The following is a 17,963-nucleotide window of genomic DNA, read 5'->3' on the forward strand; positions in this document are numbered from 1 at the left end:
GCACAGCTGAGACTGTGGTGTCTTTATGATAGATGGTTTATTTACACACACACACACACACACGGTGAGTCCTTTAAAAGAGGCCCCGTGGATACAGAGTACACAAGTTCCACAGGGCCTCTTTTAAAAGACTCACCCTGTACAACCTGAGCCTATGATGGAGTGGTTTGCAGCATTAATACTGCAAGAGGGTCTTGCTTCTCCTGTAGTTGTAGCCTGGGACCCAAACAGCCTATACCAGACTGGTTCTCACATCACAGCCAACACTGAAAGCCCAGGAATTTGGTGTGTATGTGTGTGTGTGCTCCCTCAACCTGCTCTCTTGCCTCATCCATCCCCATGATGGATGAACCCCACCTCCCTCTCTAGGGTTGTCAGAGCATCATCTCTGACACACCCATGGTGCTTGTTGTGCAACCCACCCTGGCGTTATCAGATATCCAGAAGGTGATATTTCACCAGTCCTGGCCACCTCTCAGAAGACATAGTCACCTCCCCCTTCACGTAGGTCCAGGAAGATCCACTATGCTGGCTAGGCATAGTGAGAGATTGCAGAAGATGGGTGCACCTCATTCCTACACCAAAGGTGTGTGACGGTGTTGCAACAACATCCAAAGTTTGGGCAGTTAAAAGCACTTGCCTTTTGTTGCAGCTGTAGTTAGGATTAACCATGTGAATTGCCTGAAACCAGTGATTTGCATGTGTACCAAAGTGATCTAAACATTAAGGCCTTGGGAAAGAATCCTTCTTCAAGGCTTTTGTTTTTTCAGCAGCTGGGAGCCAGGACATCTACTACTCTACCACTCTTTAAGTTCATACGCTGGCACAATAAAATGCCCACTTCAGCAGGTTATGCCTTGGACTGACTTAGATCCCCCCCCCCCAGTTGAATAGGTACTTGGTGGACTCCTAATTTATGAGATGCCAAAAATAGATGTTCACTGGAGCACCAAAATCCTTCTCCCACCTTGTACAGACACCTTTGAAGGGCAGGAATAAAACATAGTTCCTTTCATTGGATCACCTTGATGAATATCTATTGCCCAGTGCCATCACTGTATTGTCGAAAATTCGATGACACTCATAAAAGCGGCTCAGGACATTCTGGCATCTCCAGGTTTTTTCAGCACATCAGCCTCTTCTTATGACATTTATGGCTTCCCTTAAGGGACTCTGGGAATTGCAATTGGTGTTTGCATTCACAGTGTTTATCAGATTCTCGTTGCGAACCTCTCACAACACTGTGTATATATATATAGAGAGAGAGAGAGAGAGAGAGAGAGCCTGCAAGATTTCTTGCATGATCAGGCACGTTTTCACACATGTAATTTAAATCACCTTCTGAGATTTCCTCATGATCTTTAGAAGAATGTGTCATCGTATAAATCGAAAGTACTGATGGGGGCTGTCCATCCCCCCACCGCCAAGATTTCCCCTCTTTCTGTGCCACAGTACAATTAAAATACAATACAGAACAACAATACAGTCATTAAAAGCCAGTAAAAATTAATCACAGGCACAAGCCCTAGAATGTAACATGTATGGCAAGCAAGAGGGTGAGGCAAAGAGTCAAATCTCTTAAGCCAAGCAGGAAAAAGCCCTCACCCTGGCTCCTCACCTTGAGGGTTTCCCAGAGTTTAACTGGACAGGGCAGAATGGTCTGTCTCCTCTGGTTAAAAGAGGAGTTTGTGACTCTGCTCTCCCTATCTCAAGGGTGCCAACTTGAATTAAATATTGGGGAAGTCCAGGTGTGAATAGAATGCCCATCAACGGGGGGGGGGGGTGTTCAATTATTTTATTGGGGCGAAGGGACCTCAGCCCCTAGGATTGGCTCCTATTCCCCACTTTGTCATTTCCCCAACAGAAATCCTCCTAGGCTGCGATTTGCTGGGGGGGGGGGGGCTGGAGGAAGAGGCAGATTTATGGCAGCAATCCCCCCCGCGCGCTTCTTCTGCTAGTGGTAACTTTAGAGGGGTGGGCGCGACGGCTCATGGCAGCCGCCCACAGCGGGGGGAATGGTTGGCAAGCCCTCCGCCTGGGCTGCGAGCCTGATCTCCATCCTGCCTCTTCCTTCATCAGCTGAGTTCCCGTCTACCTCTGGCCCTCCGCTGACTCTCTGCACATGCTCAGAGGCAGCCTTTGCCGTTTCCAATGAACCCGGGTCTTGTGGCTAGGACAGCTCGCCCGCCCCGATCTTCCCAAGGCACAGATCTCCCCGACCCCCCCCGCCCCGACTTCCCCATCCCTTCTCTCCGGATCTCTCCTCCTGCCTCTGTGAGACACGAGCCAGCGAGAGTTTGAGCGACTAGCTAGGGCTGCCGAGGGGCTGGGATGAGCTGAGGCGCCTCCGGCGGCAGCTCGTCTCCCCAGACCCCGCAGGAGGCGAAGCGGATCCGCCAGGAGCCGGAGGGGGGCGGAGCCAGAGCGGCGTCGGGGGGCGGGAGCGAGCGAGGGGCGGGGGCGAGAGCAGCCGAGCCGCGCCGACCCTGCTCTGCCGCTCGCCGCCGCCCCTGCTCTGCCCGACGGGGTCGCCTTCGCTGCAGTGGGAGGCAGGCGGGGGCAGCGGCGACGGCGGCCGGATCCCGCGGCAGGCAGGCAGGCAGGCAGGCAGCTCTCCTCCCCACGGCGGCGGCGGCGGCGATGCGGGCGGTCCTTGCCCTGGCGGCTCTGCTGGGCAGCCTGCTTCTCTGCCTGTGCCTCGGGTGGCTCTCCGCCAATGGCTCCGGCGGCGCGAGGTACTGGAGGGGTCTGGCCTGGGGGGCTGCTGGGGGTGGCGGGATCCCACGCGGCGGGGATGAAGTCACGGGGATAGGGTCGGGAGAGAGGCCAGCTCCAGCTTCCCTGCACGAGGGGGGCTTCCCCAAGGCAGGGGGCGCGCGTTTTTTTGCGGGGGGGGGGGCGGTGCTGTGGCTGGACTGGGCTCCTTCCTCGCGCCCCTTAATGCTCTCGGCTGGCCAACTTGGGTTTGTCTCGCTTGCTTGCCAGGGGCTGGGAGAAGGAGGTCAGGGCGACGACGAGGGGCACCCCCAGGGTGATGCGATCTCTCCGGGCGCCGTCGGCACCTGCCCAGCTGGAGCCTCCGTTGGCCACCAACAGGTAAAAAGGCTGAGCTGTGTTGTTGTTGTTGCCTTTTCTCGCCTCCGTGTTGGGTTGGACCGAGAAGGGAGAGTTGCGCTGGTTCTCACGCTGGCTGCGTGAGAAAGGCAGCCGCGAACATCTGGATTGTGGACCAGCGGTGTTCCAAGAAGGGCCGATCATCTTGAAAACACCCACGAGTTCCTGATATTGTGGTTGGTCCCTGATTGTCCTGCTCTCACTTCGAGATCCCAACTTTCAGGGGTCAACATACGGTGACCTTACTTTTTCTTTTCTTTTTTTTCACAAAACATTGTTCACCAACAGCGGTGAAAAGCTTGGCGGTAGATTATCTTATACCTGTATTATATCAGTTACTTTTAAAATTGCATTTTAAAGTGTTAATGATATATTGTAACTGAAGCAGCACAAGGAATCATTTGTTCATTTCAAAATTTGTAACTGGTGGTGGAAACCAGATTCCTTTCCAGGAAAAAATGAAATCAGAATTATTTCCCATTTAGGTTAGCAGAGGAGCCATCTTCAGCTTTGAAGATATTCTACCCCCACTTTTGTTTTCTTTATTCTTTCTTACTTACTTTATCCATCATCTTCGCTTCGCTTCAGTCCTTTCTGCTGTGACTCACCATCTTCAAGCTCAGGTGTTTCTCTTTCAAACACTTTAGCTGTGATCCACGAGACCACAGTAATTTTTTTCTTGAGAAGTTTCTTGTCTCCTCAACCCACTCATTAAACTCCCACAGCATAACAAACAAAAATAGTTTTTAGGATTTGCTGTGAAAACTTGCAGAAATGAAAATGTCACCGGAATAAGATGAACAGTTTCACACAATTTGACCTTTGGAGAGTTCTCAGGTCCAGCCCCCGCCTGCTTTTAGAATCTCAGCAGTTTGTGACTACAACTCTATACCAGCCTCCCAATCCCATTTAACCAAGACTCTTACTTCTGAGTAGACATGTATATGATTGTACTGTAAATAGCCAGTTAGGTTCAGGTTTAAGAGGAAGATTATGAAAAAGTTTTGCATGAAGAGAGATTTCAGATTGAGAACATTCTTGTGGTTATGCTGTTTTTAAACCTAGTAGCTTTTATTGTAGGATTGTAAATTGCCTTGAGATTCATGTAGTTCATATAACAACAAAATGCTGCATTGCCTGGAATGGACTTTTTGAGAAGATACCTCAGAGTACTGTGATCATTTGGGTATATAAGGGGTGAGACAATCTTTCAGGTGAACTGGTCCCAAGCTGTATATAGGGTTTTATCCACCAAAGCCAATACTTTGAACATAGCCTAGTAGCCAATTGGCAGCCAGTGCAATTTCTCCAGCAATAGAGGTAATGAGCAGTTGAGTCCCTGCATTTTGCACCAGTTGCAGCTTCCAGAATCCAGATCAACCTCAAGGGTAGCCCCACATAGAACACATTGCAGTAATCCAGCCTGGAGGTTACCAGTGCATGGACAGTAGAATCTATAGGCAAGATCAATACAGCCAGGGAACTGACCAGTGTTAATTCTATTGAGCTTGGAGCTGATCACCATGCAAACTCCATCCCTTAACTGAGGGCTAAACAGAATGTAAGGGGTGGGTTATCTGGTTTGGAGCCTTGCATTACAACACTGATGGATGAGCTTACACTATGCCTACTAACATTTTGATCAGGGCTTTAAAGGGGAGTTATTGCCTTTGGGTGGGTTCAGCAGCAGGTTCAGACTCCACACCCAGAAGATCTGAATCCCTTTTCTGACGCTAGCAACAAATTCTGATTCTCAGGCAGGTCTACAGGTTATTCTTCCCCTGTATTTTGGGTGGGTTGGGGGCTTTCTCTCAATATTTACATACCTCTTTTCCTCCAAGGAGCTCAAGTTGGTGTTGATGGCTCCCCCACATCCCATTTTATCCAACAACCTTGGGTGTTGAGTTAGGCACAACCTTGGGTGTTGAGAGATGGTGGCTGGTCCAAGGTCACTCAGTGAGCTTCATGACTGAGTCGGGAATTTGAACCCAGGCCTCCCAGCTCCTAATCCAACACTCTAACCGCTACTTCACTCTGGTGTTCAATTCCATATGTGACAGGATTCTCCTCAACCTGACATTATAGGCTGCTCTGCATTGGTTTTAAGTCTCCCGGGAGAGAGACTCATTCTTCTTATGTAGCTAGTTCCTCAGCTGATTTGTGCCTTTTGCAAGTACCGTATTTTTTGCTCTATAAGACTCACTTTTTCCCTTCTAAAAAGTAAGGGGAAATGTGTGTGCGTCTTATGGAGCAAATGCAGGCTGCGCAGCTATCACAGAAGCCAGAACAGCAAGAGGGATTGCTACTTTCACTGCGCAGCGATCCCTCTTGCTGTTCTGGCTTCTGAGATTCAGAATATTTTTTTTCTTGTTTTCCTCCACCAAAAACTAGGTGTGTCTTGTGGTCTGGTGCGTCTTATAGAGCGAAAAATACGGTATTTCCCCCCAGCATTCGACTGACATTTTTCTATTACTAAAGCGCTTGCTTCTACAGCACTTCCAATATCAAATAAGCCTTCCCACCTAGATTTTGATGCTGATTAAAGGTATAAACGGAGGCCTTACAAGTCTTATTCCATTACAATTAATAAAGGATTTGCCAAGTTAAGCCGAGCAGTGATTTCTTTCTTTTTTCCTTCTTCTTTTTAAGCCATGGCACAGAACATCCATTTTCTTTGTCAAAACTCTTTTACAGTAAAATAGAATGTTTTCCTGTCTCTTTTGCCTTTTGTGACTCCTGTAATTTCAAATTACTTTAGGGTCAAAAGCAGTGAAGGACTGACAATATTTATTTCATTCTGTGATTGAATGTTCAACATTTGCTGCACTTCTGTAGAACACTGGGGACACCTCCAGGGGCAATAATTGTCAATCCACTTATATAAATTTCCCAACAGCTTTTTTAAGAGTTCCTTTTGTTTTCTTACATCTAGTGTTTAATTGTGTGGAAGGAAAGATAAGAAAATACTTTGCACAAAAAAAGCAACCACAGGAGTAGCAATGCAACAACAAAAGCCTTTCCTGGGAAGCCTTTCCCTACCAGGATGCCAGGTGATGAACTGCAGGACACATAAACAGATGTGGTGCCTCTTACAGTTTTCCCCCAAACATTCTTGACTCTCCTGTCAGTTTCCATTAAAGTTTGTAATGTGCATGTTGTAGGAGCAGCAGTCAGGCAAGAGAGATTAACTGACTAATAAAGAGGGGAAAGCACCTGTTTCCAGGGATGAAACATTACATCGATATAATGCACTGGAATTATTTGGCTAAAAATTATGGCTGATTATTGTAGAAGCGTTAGCAAAGTCACTTAAGTAATGCAGATGGAGTCCAGTGAAAAAAGAATCTTTGTAACACTTTATTGAGGAAAACTGAAGAAAATGGTGCATAATTTGAAGAGAAAGGAACAGAGGGGTTCAGTCCTTGTTTTGTTCAACCAAATATACAGAGGAAAACACTCTCAGGACATTTGCCATCTCAGTGACCCAGCCAAATGGGTGGCGTATAAATAATAAAATTGTTGTTGTTGTTGTTGTTGTTAAAGAGCATGCCACTCTGGTTGCTAAGCTATACCTCCACCCACCCACCTCTTGGCTAGTTGACTTTAACATTAACAGAATTAACCCTTGAGATCCAAATAGAAATATCTCTGCTATTGCACTTCCAGAAAAGTGATCGTGTGAAATTCTTTCCACCAGTTGTCTACTCAGCAGCATGCTGCCACTCCTATTTCTAGGCCCTGTGTGAGCTGTCTCTTCCCTTCTCCATCCTGTCTCCTGACTATCTCTTCATCTCATTCCTCTACACCCCGTTTATCTATACCTCCATATCCTCTATGCCCACTTCTGCCCAGTTTTATTATTTTGTTTCTACTTTCTTGCTCGACAGGCTCCTCTATACCACACAACCTCTCCAGGCACTTGGCCAGGCAAGAAGGGTTGTCTCCAAAACTGACACCGCACCTCCCCCACAGCCCCTGCCCTGATATTTGACCTTCCACAATGACAGACTTTGCCTATAGAGCTTAGAGTGCTTATAAACATTCTATGACATCACAGCAGCTCACGCAATGACCTGGCTTGTGCGTGGACACAAGAAACAGGGGTGGTGTGTGCTTATGTGATTGTTATTTTTTTCATGGCTCCTGTCTACAACAACAGACCCTTTTGGAGAGGCTGTGAAATAATTAACCAAATGTAATTAATTATTAACCGTGCTACAGAGATGTTCTTTCTTCTGTCAGAACGTTGTACCCCTGAGGGTAAAATAGTTATTACAAAGAATGGGAATAGTTACTTAGCACATAAGTAATGGACTGCAATATACATTGCTCAGCAAGCCTGGCAGCTGTGCTAAATTGACTGCCATCATTAACATTCTTATTTCCTCCCAGACTATGTCTTTAAGACACATTATGAAATAGCCTTTCTGGGGTGCACCTGGCAGAACTGATATGCCAGAAAGCATCGGCCAGATATCCCCACATTTCTCCTGCAGGGGTGTTGACTTCTGAACTCTCCCTTCTATAGCTGTCCCTTTAACAGGAATAAATAGGTGATTATGGCCACATTCACACGCTGCATTTAAAGCACTATGATACCACTTTAAACAGTCATGGCTCTCCCAAAGAGTTCTAGGAGCTGCAGTTTTTTTAAAAAAGGGCTGAGAGTTAAGAGACCCACACCCCACCCTGTTCCCCTCCCAGGGCTACAAGTCTCAGAGTGGTTTCACAGTCAATCCTCACAGGGAACTCTAGGAATTGTCATTCTCAGAGGGGCACAGCGGTCTCTTAACAACTCTCAGCACCCTTCACAATCTGTAGCTCCCAGAATTCTTTGGGGACAGGAACCATGGTTGTATAAAGTGGTATCATAACACTTAAAATATATGGTGTGGACGAGGGATATGTTCAGCTTCACTTGCTGCCAGTCATACATCTCTTCTGTCAGGCATATATCTCTTCTGCTAAAGGGGCAGAAAATAATCCCCACTCCTCTTTTCTTCCTGAATGACATCTCTACCCCTGACAAGCGCAGGAGAGGTGGAACTTAGCAGGGACCATGCTTGTCTTCCAAACGCAGAAATACTCTTGAAAAATCTGTGGACCCCATTATGGAAATGAAGTTTGTCAATGTGATCAACTATCTCAAGTCAGTGTTCCACCTCAGGCTGTGTTGTGGGTGAGCTTGGGGGTTGGCTCCACCTCAGGCTGTGTTGTGGGTGAGCTTGGGGGTTGGCTCCACCTCAGGCTGTGTTGTGGGTGAACTTGGGTGTTGGCTTCTTTGTGCCAAATTCCATCCCAGCACAGCCCTGTACATTACTCTGCATAATCATAAGGCTCCACAGCTGCTACCTCTCTGCTCCTGTTTTCCCCAATCTAGCTGCATAGGCCGCATCTTCCACCCTGTCTCTTGCATGTTCAAAAAGCACTCCCTGGATCTGAGGACAAAAGGCACCTCAGCTTTTCTGGAGCACATACCTTTGGAATAAGGTGCAACCCCTTTAAGCCCAAGCAATCCCCCCCGTCCAGCTTGGAGGAAGCAGAGCTGGAGGCACCCACCTTGCTGTGCAGGACCACATAGATCTGCAGGTGGCTTCTGACACATCTAGCAAATCTGTGAGGCCTGCTGCGTGCCCTGATCTTGAATGCACAGTGGTCCTGACTCTTAGTCAGCAGATCCATGCTTTGGCTCCTGGCTGGCCAGAAGGCCCCTGTGAACCACAGCAGGAGTCAGTTTATTTCAGGGCAGGAGTGAGTTTATTTCAGAGCAGAGCTTAGAGTTCATCTACACTTGTCCCATGATTACTAAGCACGGGCTTGAGAGGTCTTCCTTTTGTCTCACTGCTTTCCCCCGGAAAACACTGTATACAGTGGTACTTTGGGTTAAGAACTTAATTCATTCTGGAGGTCTGTTCTTAACCTGAGTGAGGGGTTCTGGGGAAGAGGCCGTCATCCCATTCTCACCAGCTGCTGAACCCAGAGTAGCTATCAATTGAATTCAGCATTCAGTAGTGTTTTTGCCCCTCCAGGCAGAGTTCTGATTTGATTAGGCTCTCTTTTCACTGAGCTTGCTCATGTGATCTTTCTGCACCTGAGTTATAGAAGAAAATAAGCTTGGTGCTTGAAGAGGAAGGAGATCACAGCCCTGAGGCTTCCTTGCTTCGCTTTATAGTCTCTGTGGACATCACCTTATTACCAAGCAATGGCATAGTTCAGTAATTTTAGATTCTTGAGTTAATGGCCTTACAAAGGCTCTCTCTTTTAGGGGATAATTACTTTCCTTTGAAATGTGGTCATCCAGCCCTGCTGCTGTTGCATTTGAGGGGCCTTCCTGCTTCTGCTGTGTGGGGCCCTGGATCTCTGTCTCAGAGTCTGGCCCTGATGGCACTGCTGTTTCCAAGACTTTTGGGCACATGCTATCAGTTGGCCACCCCTGCCTTAGAGGAGAGTGACTTCTTGATGATCCTCACCACAGCATTTCCCAAGGGTCAGTCTCTTCTTTTCCCATGGCTGGAATGAGTCCTTTGGTTAATGCACAGGGGCCTTTGCTTATGGCAAATATGCCATGCTGATAAGTTTATGGGACAGGCAGGGCCAGTCCTGCCATTAGGCAGAATCAGACACCTGCCTCAGGCACTGATTTTGAGTGCCATGAATTGGCAGCAAACTGTTAGTTACTTAATTGATTGTGTCTGTATTTTGACTGACCGGGAACGTGGAGAGATACTTGTGGGATTTTCTGCCTTAGGTGCCAAATGAATTTTATTGGCTTTGTGGGGAGGAGCGGGGAAGCACTTTCTGCTGACTGAAACCAGCTTGGCTTTGTTTAAAATGTCCTGAGATTTTTCTGGATTTGCTGCAGAAACTGGAATTCAGAATGCTAAATATGCTTATTATTTCCCATTCCAGTGGCTTAAATAGTTTGAAGGTTTGATCTTGCTTGGGGCTGTCCATACTATTAGGAAGAATGAGGCAACCACCACAGGCAGTAGTTGCTGGGTGGGGTGTGTAGGAGCAACATGTTGGAAGGCAGATCTGAATGTGTCACTAGGCTTACTAGCCTGCCATCCTCAGATGTTCCCCCATTGCCAATGTCAAAGACAGATTCAACTGCCAATGCAGTTGGCTTCTATACATGGACTGTGGTAGAAGGAGTGGAGTGGAGTGGAGTAGGGCATCTTCTTTGCATGCAAAAGTCCTAGGTTCAATTCAATGGTCTGACTCAATATTGAGAAGCTTCCTACGTTCCTAAGAGTTCCATATTGATCTTTGCATCAGAAAGCAAAATGTCTTGAGCCAGCCATGGGGCATGGGAAGCAGATGCCTGCCGCTGATGTCTGGCTTCAGCAACCTTTCATTGGCCTAAAACATTAGTGACAATTCCATTGGGGGAGGGGAGAGAGTGGGAAGAGAGTGTCAGACAACCTCTTACACAGTCGCCGTGATTAATGTCGGAAGACAATTTGTTACTTCTGCCGTTTAAGATTTTACAGTCCATTTCACCGAGCATTTAGATTGCATATTACCTTATTAATCAAAGTGTCACGAACCCTAAAACAGCAATGCAGTCTCATTATCTAATTCGACAAAATTAGTGGCAGAATACTTAAGAAGTTAAAAGCATGTATCCTATTGGGGAACAACAATTGGTTTATAATGGCCATAGAGTAGCTGACTTAATAAAAATGGGAGAGAATGAAGAATGAATAGCAGTGTTAGAAATAGAACATGGTAGGGTATTTTCAAAATTTATACATATTTTGTCACTTTGGGGAGTGTCCAAACTGTAATATGGGGGTAGGAAGCCTCAGGCCAGTGGCCAAATGAAGCCCTCCAGTTCTTTCTACCTGGCCCCCAGGCCTCTTCCCAGACCACACTCCTCATTGGCTCTACTTTTAACCCACCTTGAGTGTTTTCCCATGGTTGGAACGAGTCCTTGAACTTTAGTTAATGCCCCTTGTTTGTCTGGGATGGGTGATATGTGCACAGTTGTATGTGCAGAAACTAGCCTAAATACAAATGTCAGGGAACTGCCATCAGCTCAGGGGGGAGAGGGGAAAAGCCGGATGGATTACAGAGAGCCCCCAAAGATCGTGGGAAGCAGCACCTCCTCAGTGGAGGAGAGTAACCACGCCTCCAGCGGAGAGGAGCTGCAGGGCTCGGGGGAGGCGAGGCGGTGCCAGGACACCTTGCCTGAGCAAAGCGGGGAGGAGAGAGGTCCTCTGTTACCCATGCCCTCCTTGCGCAGTAGGCTGCCGCGCAGAGAGGGGAAGTGCAGACTGGGCGTCAAGAAACTACTTTGCTGGGGAAGGTTTAAGGACCGCCCACTCTCAGATTCTGCCAGTGAATGAGGGAGCCACGGAATAGTGGTGGTCTGCATGGTGAAGGTTTTTGGGCACTAATAACAAGGCTTTACAGCCGACCAGGGAGGCATTTGCCTGATTGCTCTCGAGCAACCCCCTTGGAACCATAGCAACAAAGGTATGATAACTTCCATTCTTCCACCCATTTCCCCTCTGGGCATAGCTGTCAATGTTTCTCTTTTCTTGCGAGGAATCCTATTTGGAATATGGGAATTTCCCTTAAAAAATGGGAAACATTGACAGCTATGCCTCTGAGCCTGCCCTCCATTGCCATGTGGCCCCAGGATGGTTACACAGAAGGGAATGTGCCCCTCAGGCTAAACAACACTCCCCCCCCCAGCTGTAATAGCAAGTGAATCCTGGATTTGGGGAAGAAGGATCATAGTTGGGGTAACTATGTGGGTGTCTATCCAGTCCGTATGCTAAGATCCAGCTGCCCATGTGCCAAGATAGTGCCACTTGAGACAAGTGTAGAGTTCAGATGGAGAATTGTAGCCAGCTATCAGGGAATCTATCAGCTCTTTCCAATAGTTTTTGAAAGGAGAGGGGAAAGAGTGCAAATATAAAGAGCATGTATTGTGAGCTGGCACAGTTTTTGACTTCCCACTTGAAATCCAGAAGCTAAGATGACTAGAAGTAATGAGTTTTAGGCAGTATAAGAGTCAAGGCTAAGAAAGAAGGGAATGCTAATATGCAGAAAAGGTCAAAGTCACCCAACCTTTGAAAACTGGAGATTATATTGTGATTGGGTAAGAAAGCATTGGACCAGGAAATATAATATTACCCAGCTTTTGGGAATCATTGGCTACCGCAGAGGAACTGCAGCACACAGAGCTCGTTTTTCATGTTATTAGCTTTCATTTTCCCCCCTAGAGGTGGCAGTCATTTGCACTCCCATGCACTCAGAAGGAAACTGAAAGCGAGATCCATGTTGTGTGTTTCCCAAGCACAAAATGTCAGGAATGGCTCCTGGATCTCAAAAACCTGAAGAACAAGAGCAAAATGATAGGTGGCCTGGAGACTGGAGCAGAACTAAGCTGAGTGACACTTGGCTATTTGCTTTTCTTCTATAAGTAATGATGGCTTTTATTTAAAGCCTGTCACCACTCTTAGGACACTCTGAGGCCCGTTGGCTGTGGAAGATGGAGCTTCTTTGTTTCAGTCCCTTTTCTGCTTTACACTCTCCTCCAAAATATTTGAGCGGGCACACCTGTTTCTCATGACAGCATAACACATTTGCAATTCTTGCACAACCTCATGCTGGGATAGCTGTGAACTCGTGCTGTTCATAAGCAATTGCATTCTTGCATGTTGACTTGGTCTGCTTGCACTGTCCCATTAAAGCTATTTAATAGAGATACATTCAGAGATAAACTCAGTGTTTGATTTTTATGGTTGTGTGTGTATCTCGGAGCCAGTTTTCAATACCACTTTTATTTTTAGTGTGGCACTTTATTTTCTCTTGTATTGTTGTGTGCCTGTCATTCATTCCTACTGTGAAGATGAAAGCTATGTATTTGGAGAAATCATTGCCAGGGGAATGAACAGAAGGCAGAACCAAGGTTGAAGGGGAAGAGGAATTCTGATCCTGAAATCACCCACCTGACAGAACCATGAACATATTCAGGGGAATAAGATGAACAGAGGTGATTTAGAGTAAAAGGGGAGTAGGGCCAGGGGTGGGGATGGGTGGTATGTCTAGGAGAACATTTGCCAACTTGGTGGCCTTCAGATATTTTGAACTGCATGCTTTGGGTTGTGGCTGAATCTGGTGCACAGCCCTAATATCTGAAGAGAATGCAGGCAAATTAAATTTTCTGTGTGGAGCATTTTATGCCATGTTGAGGTGGTTGCCTGAAGTCAAGGCCTAGAATGTAGGTTTAAAGCAGTGGGTGGAAGCCTTTGGTCCTCTGAATGTTGTTGGACTACAACTCCCATCATCCCTGGCCACCTGAAGGGCTGAAAGTTACCCACCCCTGTCTTAAGAGCACACACAGCAGTAACACTGCAGAAGTGAAGCAGCACAGAGTCTCAACATGATACAAACAAAAGGTGGCCTTGAGTTCAATCATGGAAGAAAGGCAAAGGTAACAAATACAGCTATAATGATGCTATTTGAAATGCACATTCATATTTGAAATGAGCATCTTGGGTCTTTGTAAATGCCATTAATGTTTATTGTTAAAATAGATGTGCCTTTCTGAAATGCAATTATGTTGAAGCTGTGTGTGGTTAGATAGATAGATAGATAGATAGATAGATAGATAGATAGATAGATAGATAGATGATAGATAGATAGATAGATAGATAGATGATAGATAGATGATAGATATCACATTTCTGATTTACATCAAAATCAACATAACACACCGAACAATGCAAGCAAAACTCACCTCTTTATAATAAAATATGCTTCTGGTGGAAACTCAGAGCAGCCCACTGCTGAACAGAAACCATAGAATGAGAGTGAAACAGACTTTGCCATCCTGAGTTTTCTCCCCTCACAAGCTGGAGCTGCTGCTGCTTATCTTTGCTTCACAGCCACCCATTGTGCAGCTGCTGCCAAGACCATTTTTATTCTTTCAAAGACTGATTTTCCCTTTTATGTTAACAGAACGGCTCCCAATCAGACTGGAATTCAGAAGTCTGAGCAAGCCTCAAAATGCAAAGAGTTGTGGAACAACAATTGGTCTTCATCTATCAAGAAAAAAAGGTAGGGAGGTCTGCTTCTGTTCTTAAATTCAGTTGGTTTACATCCAAATACAGCTGCTAAACACAAACCAGGTTACCCAAATGTGAGTTGGCAGTAGTTCCAAGGGTGAGATGCTCAATGCAAAACCAGGGTTATAGTGGAGTCGCGTTGTAAAGAAATGAGTTACAAGACTGACTGAGGTTGCAGATCGAAGTGCAGAGTGGCCAGACCTGAATCTAGACCTGGAATCCATAATCTCCAAACCTGAGTCCCTCAGGCCAGTGACAAAAGATGGAGTGAAGGACTTGAACTGGAGCCTGAAGTACACATAAAACAGGCACAGGTAGAATCCCAGGTTCCCAGTATTTATATAATTGACATCTTGGGGCACCTCCCAAGGCCCACTGCTGATGCTTGTCCTGGGCAACTGGGAGATTGGGTCTAGCCACCATTAAAATTTCCCCACAATGCCCTCAATATAGTATCACCCTGCGGAATTGTGGGAAAGATAATTGGCAGCTACTGCCATCTAATTTCTGTTGGAAGTGCAACAGCAGGAATCGTGCTGCTTGTAACTTAACAGTTAGTTCTGCTATCAATATGTCAGTTAACCAAGTCGGGGGGGGGGGGGTGTTGTTTAAGCAACAAGGCAGAGTAGAATGATATTTGTTGAGGTAGCATGTGACATTATTGGCAGTGTGATTCTGAGGGAGCATTTCCTCTGTATGTTTGGTTGAATGTCTCCCTGCTATATACAAGACCTCAACGAGAAAATAAAAAACTTCTCTGTTCCTTTTTCAAATTCGATGCTGTTTTTGTGTTCCTCAGCAATGTGTTGTCAGGTTTTCTTTTTTCTCTGGACTGCATTATTTAAATGACTTTGCCAGCCACCCCACCAGCACCTATCAATGGCACCCTGGCAATCTAGGAGCGTAATACTGCTGGTCAGGTACAAGGGTTGATGCTTCACATCTTATCCCTCTTCCTTTCGGTGCTTGAAGAGGCTCTGAGGCTGAAGCTCATACAGTTTCCATTAGTCCGCTAGCCCAAGTTCAACTCGGAGCAAACCCACTGAAATTAATCAAGAACTAACTTTGGATTCAACCTCAAGTCCCTGTCTACTTCACGTCCCAGAGTTCCTGGATGTATGGTGTTCTTTGTTGTTGTTTTTCTAGCCCAACAAGCATATTACTTCTAATTTCTTCCCTTTCTTAGTCCCAGAACTTCTGGTTCCACTGTAAAACAGATGAGCAACCTGTGGTCTAATTTCAAGAAGTCTTTTGCAAGCAGCCTGTTGAGTGGGAAGGAAGGAGCACCAGATGAGAGTGGGAAGCAGGCGGTGGAAAGAGGGACTGGAAGAAAGAAGGGTGGCAGAAAACAAAAGAGGTGGTCCTGCCTTGTTTTTGCTCTGGCCCCGCCTACCACTGGATTCAGCCCTCCCCAAGGGGAAAAGGTTGTCCCACCATGTCCTCTCACATGATGTGTCCACAAATGTTAATGCAGTGGTGCACAAGGACAAAGCAAGCCTCTAACAAACACCCTCAGTGTTTTGTCCTTTTCTCTGTGTATTGATTTTTATGCTGCATACAATGACTATACCTATTTCAGTGAGGTATTTCATTTACTGCTTCTCCTGAGAAGTCTCCCATTCCCTTTTTTTCTCGTTAGACTTCAAGCGTTCCAAAATCCTTCATTAGGACAAAAAAAAATCAAGACACTATCTTCATTTAGGCTTCTTTTTTAAAGTGTTTTGAACAGCAAATAACGTTTAAAAGTTTGCCTCAGTTGAATGAGATGCCTCTAGGTCCGCTCTCGCATTCAAATTGCTCTGACGAGTCACAGTGTGATGGAAGAGCACACAGCACAGCATATCAGAGCAGTAGCCCCTTGCAAGGATGTGTTGTGCAATTCTGGACCACCACTAGGGAGTGGGCAGCAAGGAGAGAAGTGCAAAGTCGTGATTCTGAAGGCTCAGCTAGGGTGACAGGCAAACTCTGCAGTAGTCAGCGGAGCAGCTTGCTGGTGCAATATCTGGCTGCTAGGATGGGATGTGGGGGAATTCCTGCCTATATCCTTAAGACCAAGGATAGCCAACCCATGAACACATTTGCAAACCATAGAAAATGTTTTGGACACCACCTCTGTGATGCAGATCTCTGCTTTCCAGATGTAACCTCCCCTCCCCATAGCATAAAGGTAAAGGGACCCCTGACCATTAGGTCCAGTTGCAGACGACTCTGGGATTGCAGCGCTCATCTCGCTTTATTGGCCGAGGCATACAGCTTCCGGGTCATGTGGCCAGCAGGACTAAGGCACTTCTGGTGAACCAGAGCAGCGCATGGAAACACCGTTTACCTTCCCACCAGAGCAGTACCTATTTATCTACTTGCACTTTGACGTGCATTCGAACTGCTAGGTTAGCAGGAACAGGGACTGAGGAATAGGAGCTCACCCCGTCGCAGGGATTCGAACCACTGACCTTCTGATCGGCAAGCCCTAGGCTGTGTGGTTTAACCCACAGCGCCGCCCACGTCCCCCCATAGCATAATTAGGCTTAAAAAAACTTTCTATTGGTTATGGAAAGCTTTTTTCACACTAGTTCAGATGGGAGTCTGTGGCTGTCAAGGGAGACCTGTTATAGCACATGTGTGCTCACAGGCATCATGTTGGTGACCCATGCTTAAGGCATGAATTGGGGAAAGGATGTAGCTCAGTGACAGAGCATCTGCCTTGCATTCAGGGGTCCCGGGTTCAAACTCTGGCATCAATATATGTAGGAACTGTCTGTTGTCAGAAGATTCCAAGGTCATTAAGGAGAAGCCTGCTTCCTAATGCGGTTGTAACATATGCTGGCTGGGAAGGAGATATCTCCACTCTCCACATTGTGGTGTGCAGCTGTGTGCTGTCCCCATCATCTCTATCTCTTAGATCTACTTAGTTCCTCCTTGAAGGCTTCTGTGGCTCCTTAAGGCAACTGAATTTGCAAGCAAGTCACTCAGCTTACCCAAGCCCATTAGAGAGCCAGTGTGATGTAAAGGTGAGAGAGCCAGACTGGGAGATTGGGGTCCAAATCTCCACTCAGCTCACTGGGTGACCTTGGGTCAGTCACCTTGGACCACTCACTGCCTCTCAGCCTAACCTACCTCACAGGGTTTTGCTGAGGATAAAATGAGGAGGGGAGACTGTTGTACACCACCTTGACCTTCTTGGATGAAATGGCATGGATAAATGAATGACAGCAACCAGAGAACAGCTGGCCAAGATGGGAAATACTAAACTTTGGCCACAGCTTTATTGTAGGGAGATTTGGGGAAAGGCAATGCAAGGTCATGAATGCCTTGCTGAAATGAATGCCTTGACATGGTTAGGCCTCTCCCTTTGTAGAAAGCAGCCATGCACTGGCAAGACTAGGCCAATTGATGGAGGATATGACTTTCGACAGCTATTAGGCAAGATACATACTGTGTTTTGCCCCCATTATGTAGACTACCGGGGGCTCAAAAATCAAAATGGAGACTGGAGTTCACCAGAGGTCACCTCACCATCCCTTCACTAGATCAATTGTTGGAATTATGTAAGACCGTAAGAAACTGCCATATACTGAATTAGACCACTAATCAGACAGCCCTGTCTAGACTTATTGGTGGGGAGTGTACTGCAAAGAGGTCTTTGCTAGCCCAGCTAATTGAGCTCTTTTCAGCTGGAAGTTCCAGGGATTGAACATGGGAAATTATCCATGCAAAGCATAGGCTTTTTCACTAAGCCTCTTCATTTTATATTTGTTCATACACATC

The 17,963-nt window shown here is 46.5% G+C and overlaps 1 protein-coding gene across 3 annotated transcripts in view; it reads left to right on the forward strand.

Moving 5' to 3' along the window:
* The window catches only part of ST8SIA6 (ST8 alpha-N-acetyl-neuraminide alpha-2,8-sialyltransferase 6), a 473,234-nt gene that overhangs the window by 427,832 nt on the left and 27,439 nt on the right, over positions 1-17,963 (forward strand). Inside the window, exons 2-4 of one of the 3 annotated variants that reach the window (XM_079948363.1) lie at positions 2,630-2,735; positions 2,986-3,096; positions 14,092-14,190. In XM_079948363.1, coding sequence (XP_079804489.1) covers positions 2,641-2,735; positions 2,986-3,096; positions 14,092-14,190 — 305 coding nt within the window. In that variant the 5' untranslated portion in view covers positions 2,630-2,640. Of the gene's footprint in view, positions 1-2,531; positions 2,736-2,985; positions 3,097-14,091; positions 14,191-17,963 lie in introns of those variants that run through there. The other 2 variants (XM_079948364.1, XM_079948365.1) reach the window with 2 other exon arrangements.

Source organism: Podarcis cretensis, assembly GCF_951804945.1.
Source record: "Podarcis cretensis genome assembly, chromosome: 12".
NCBI classification, from domain to species: domain Eukaryota; kingdom Metazoa; phylum Chordata; class Lepidosauria; order Squamata; family Lacertidae; genus Podarcis; species Podarcis cretensis.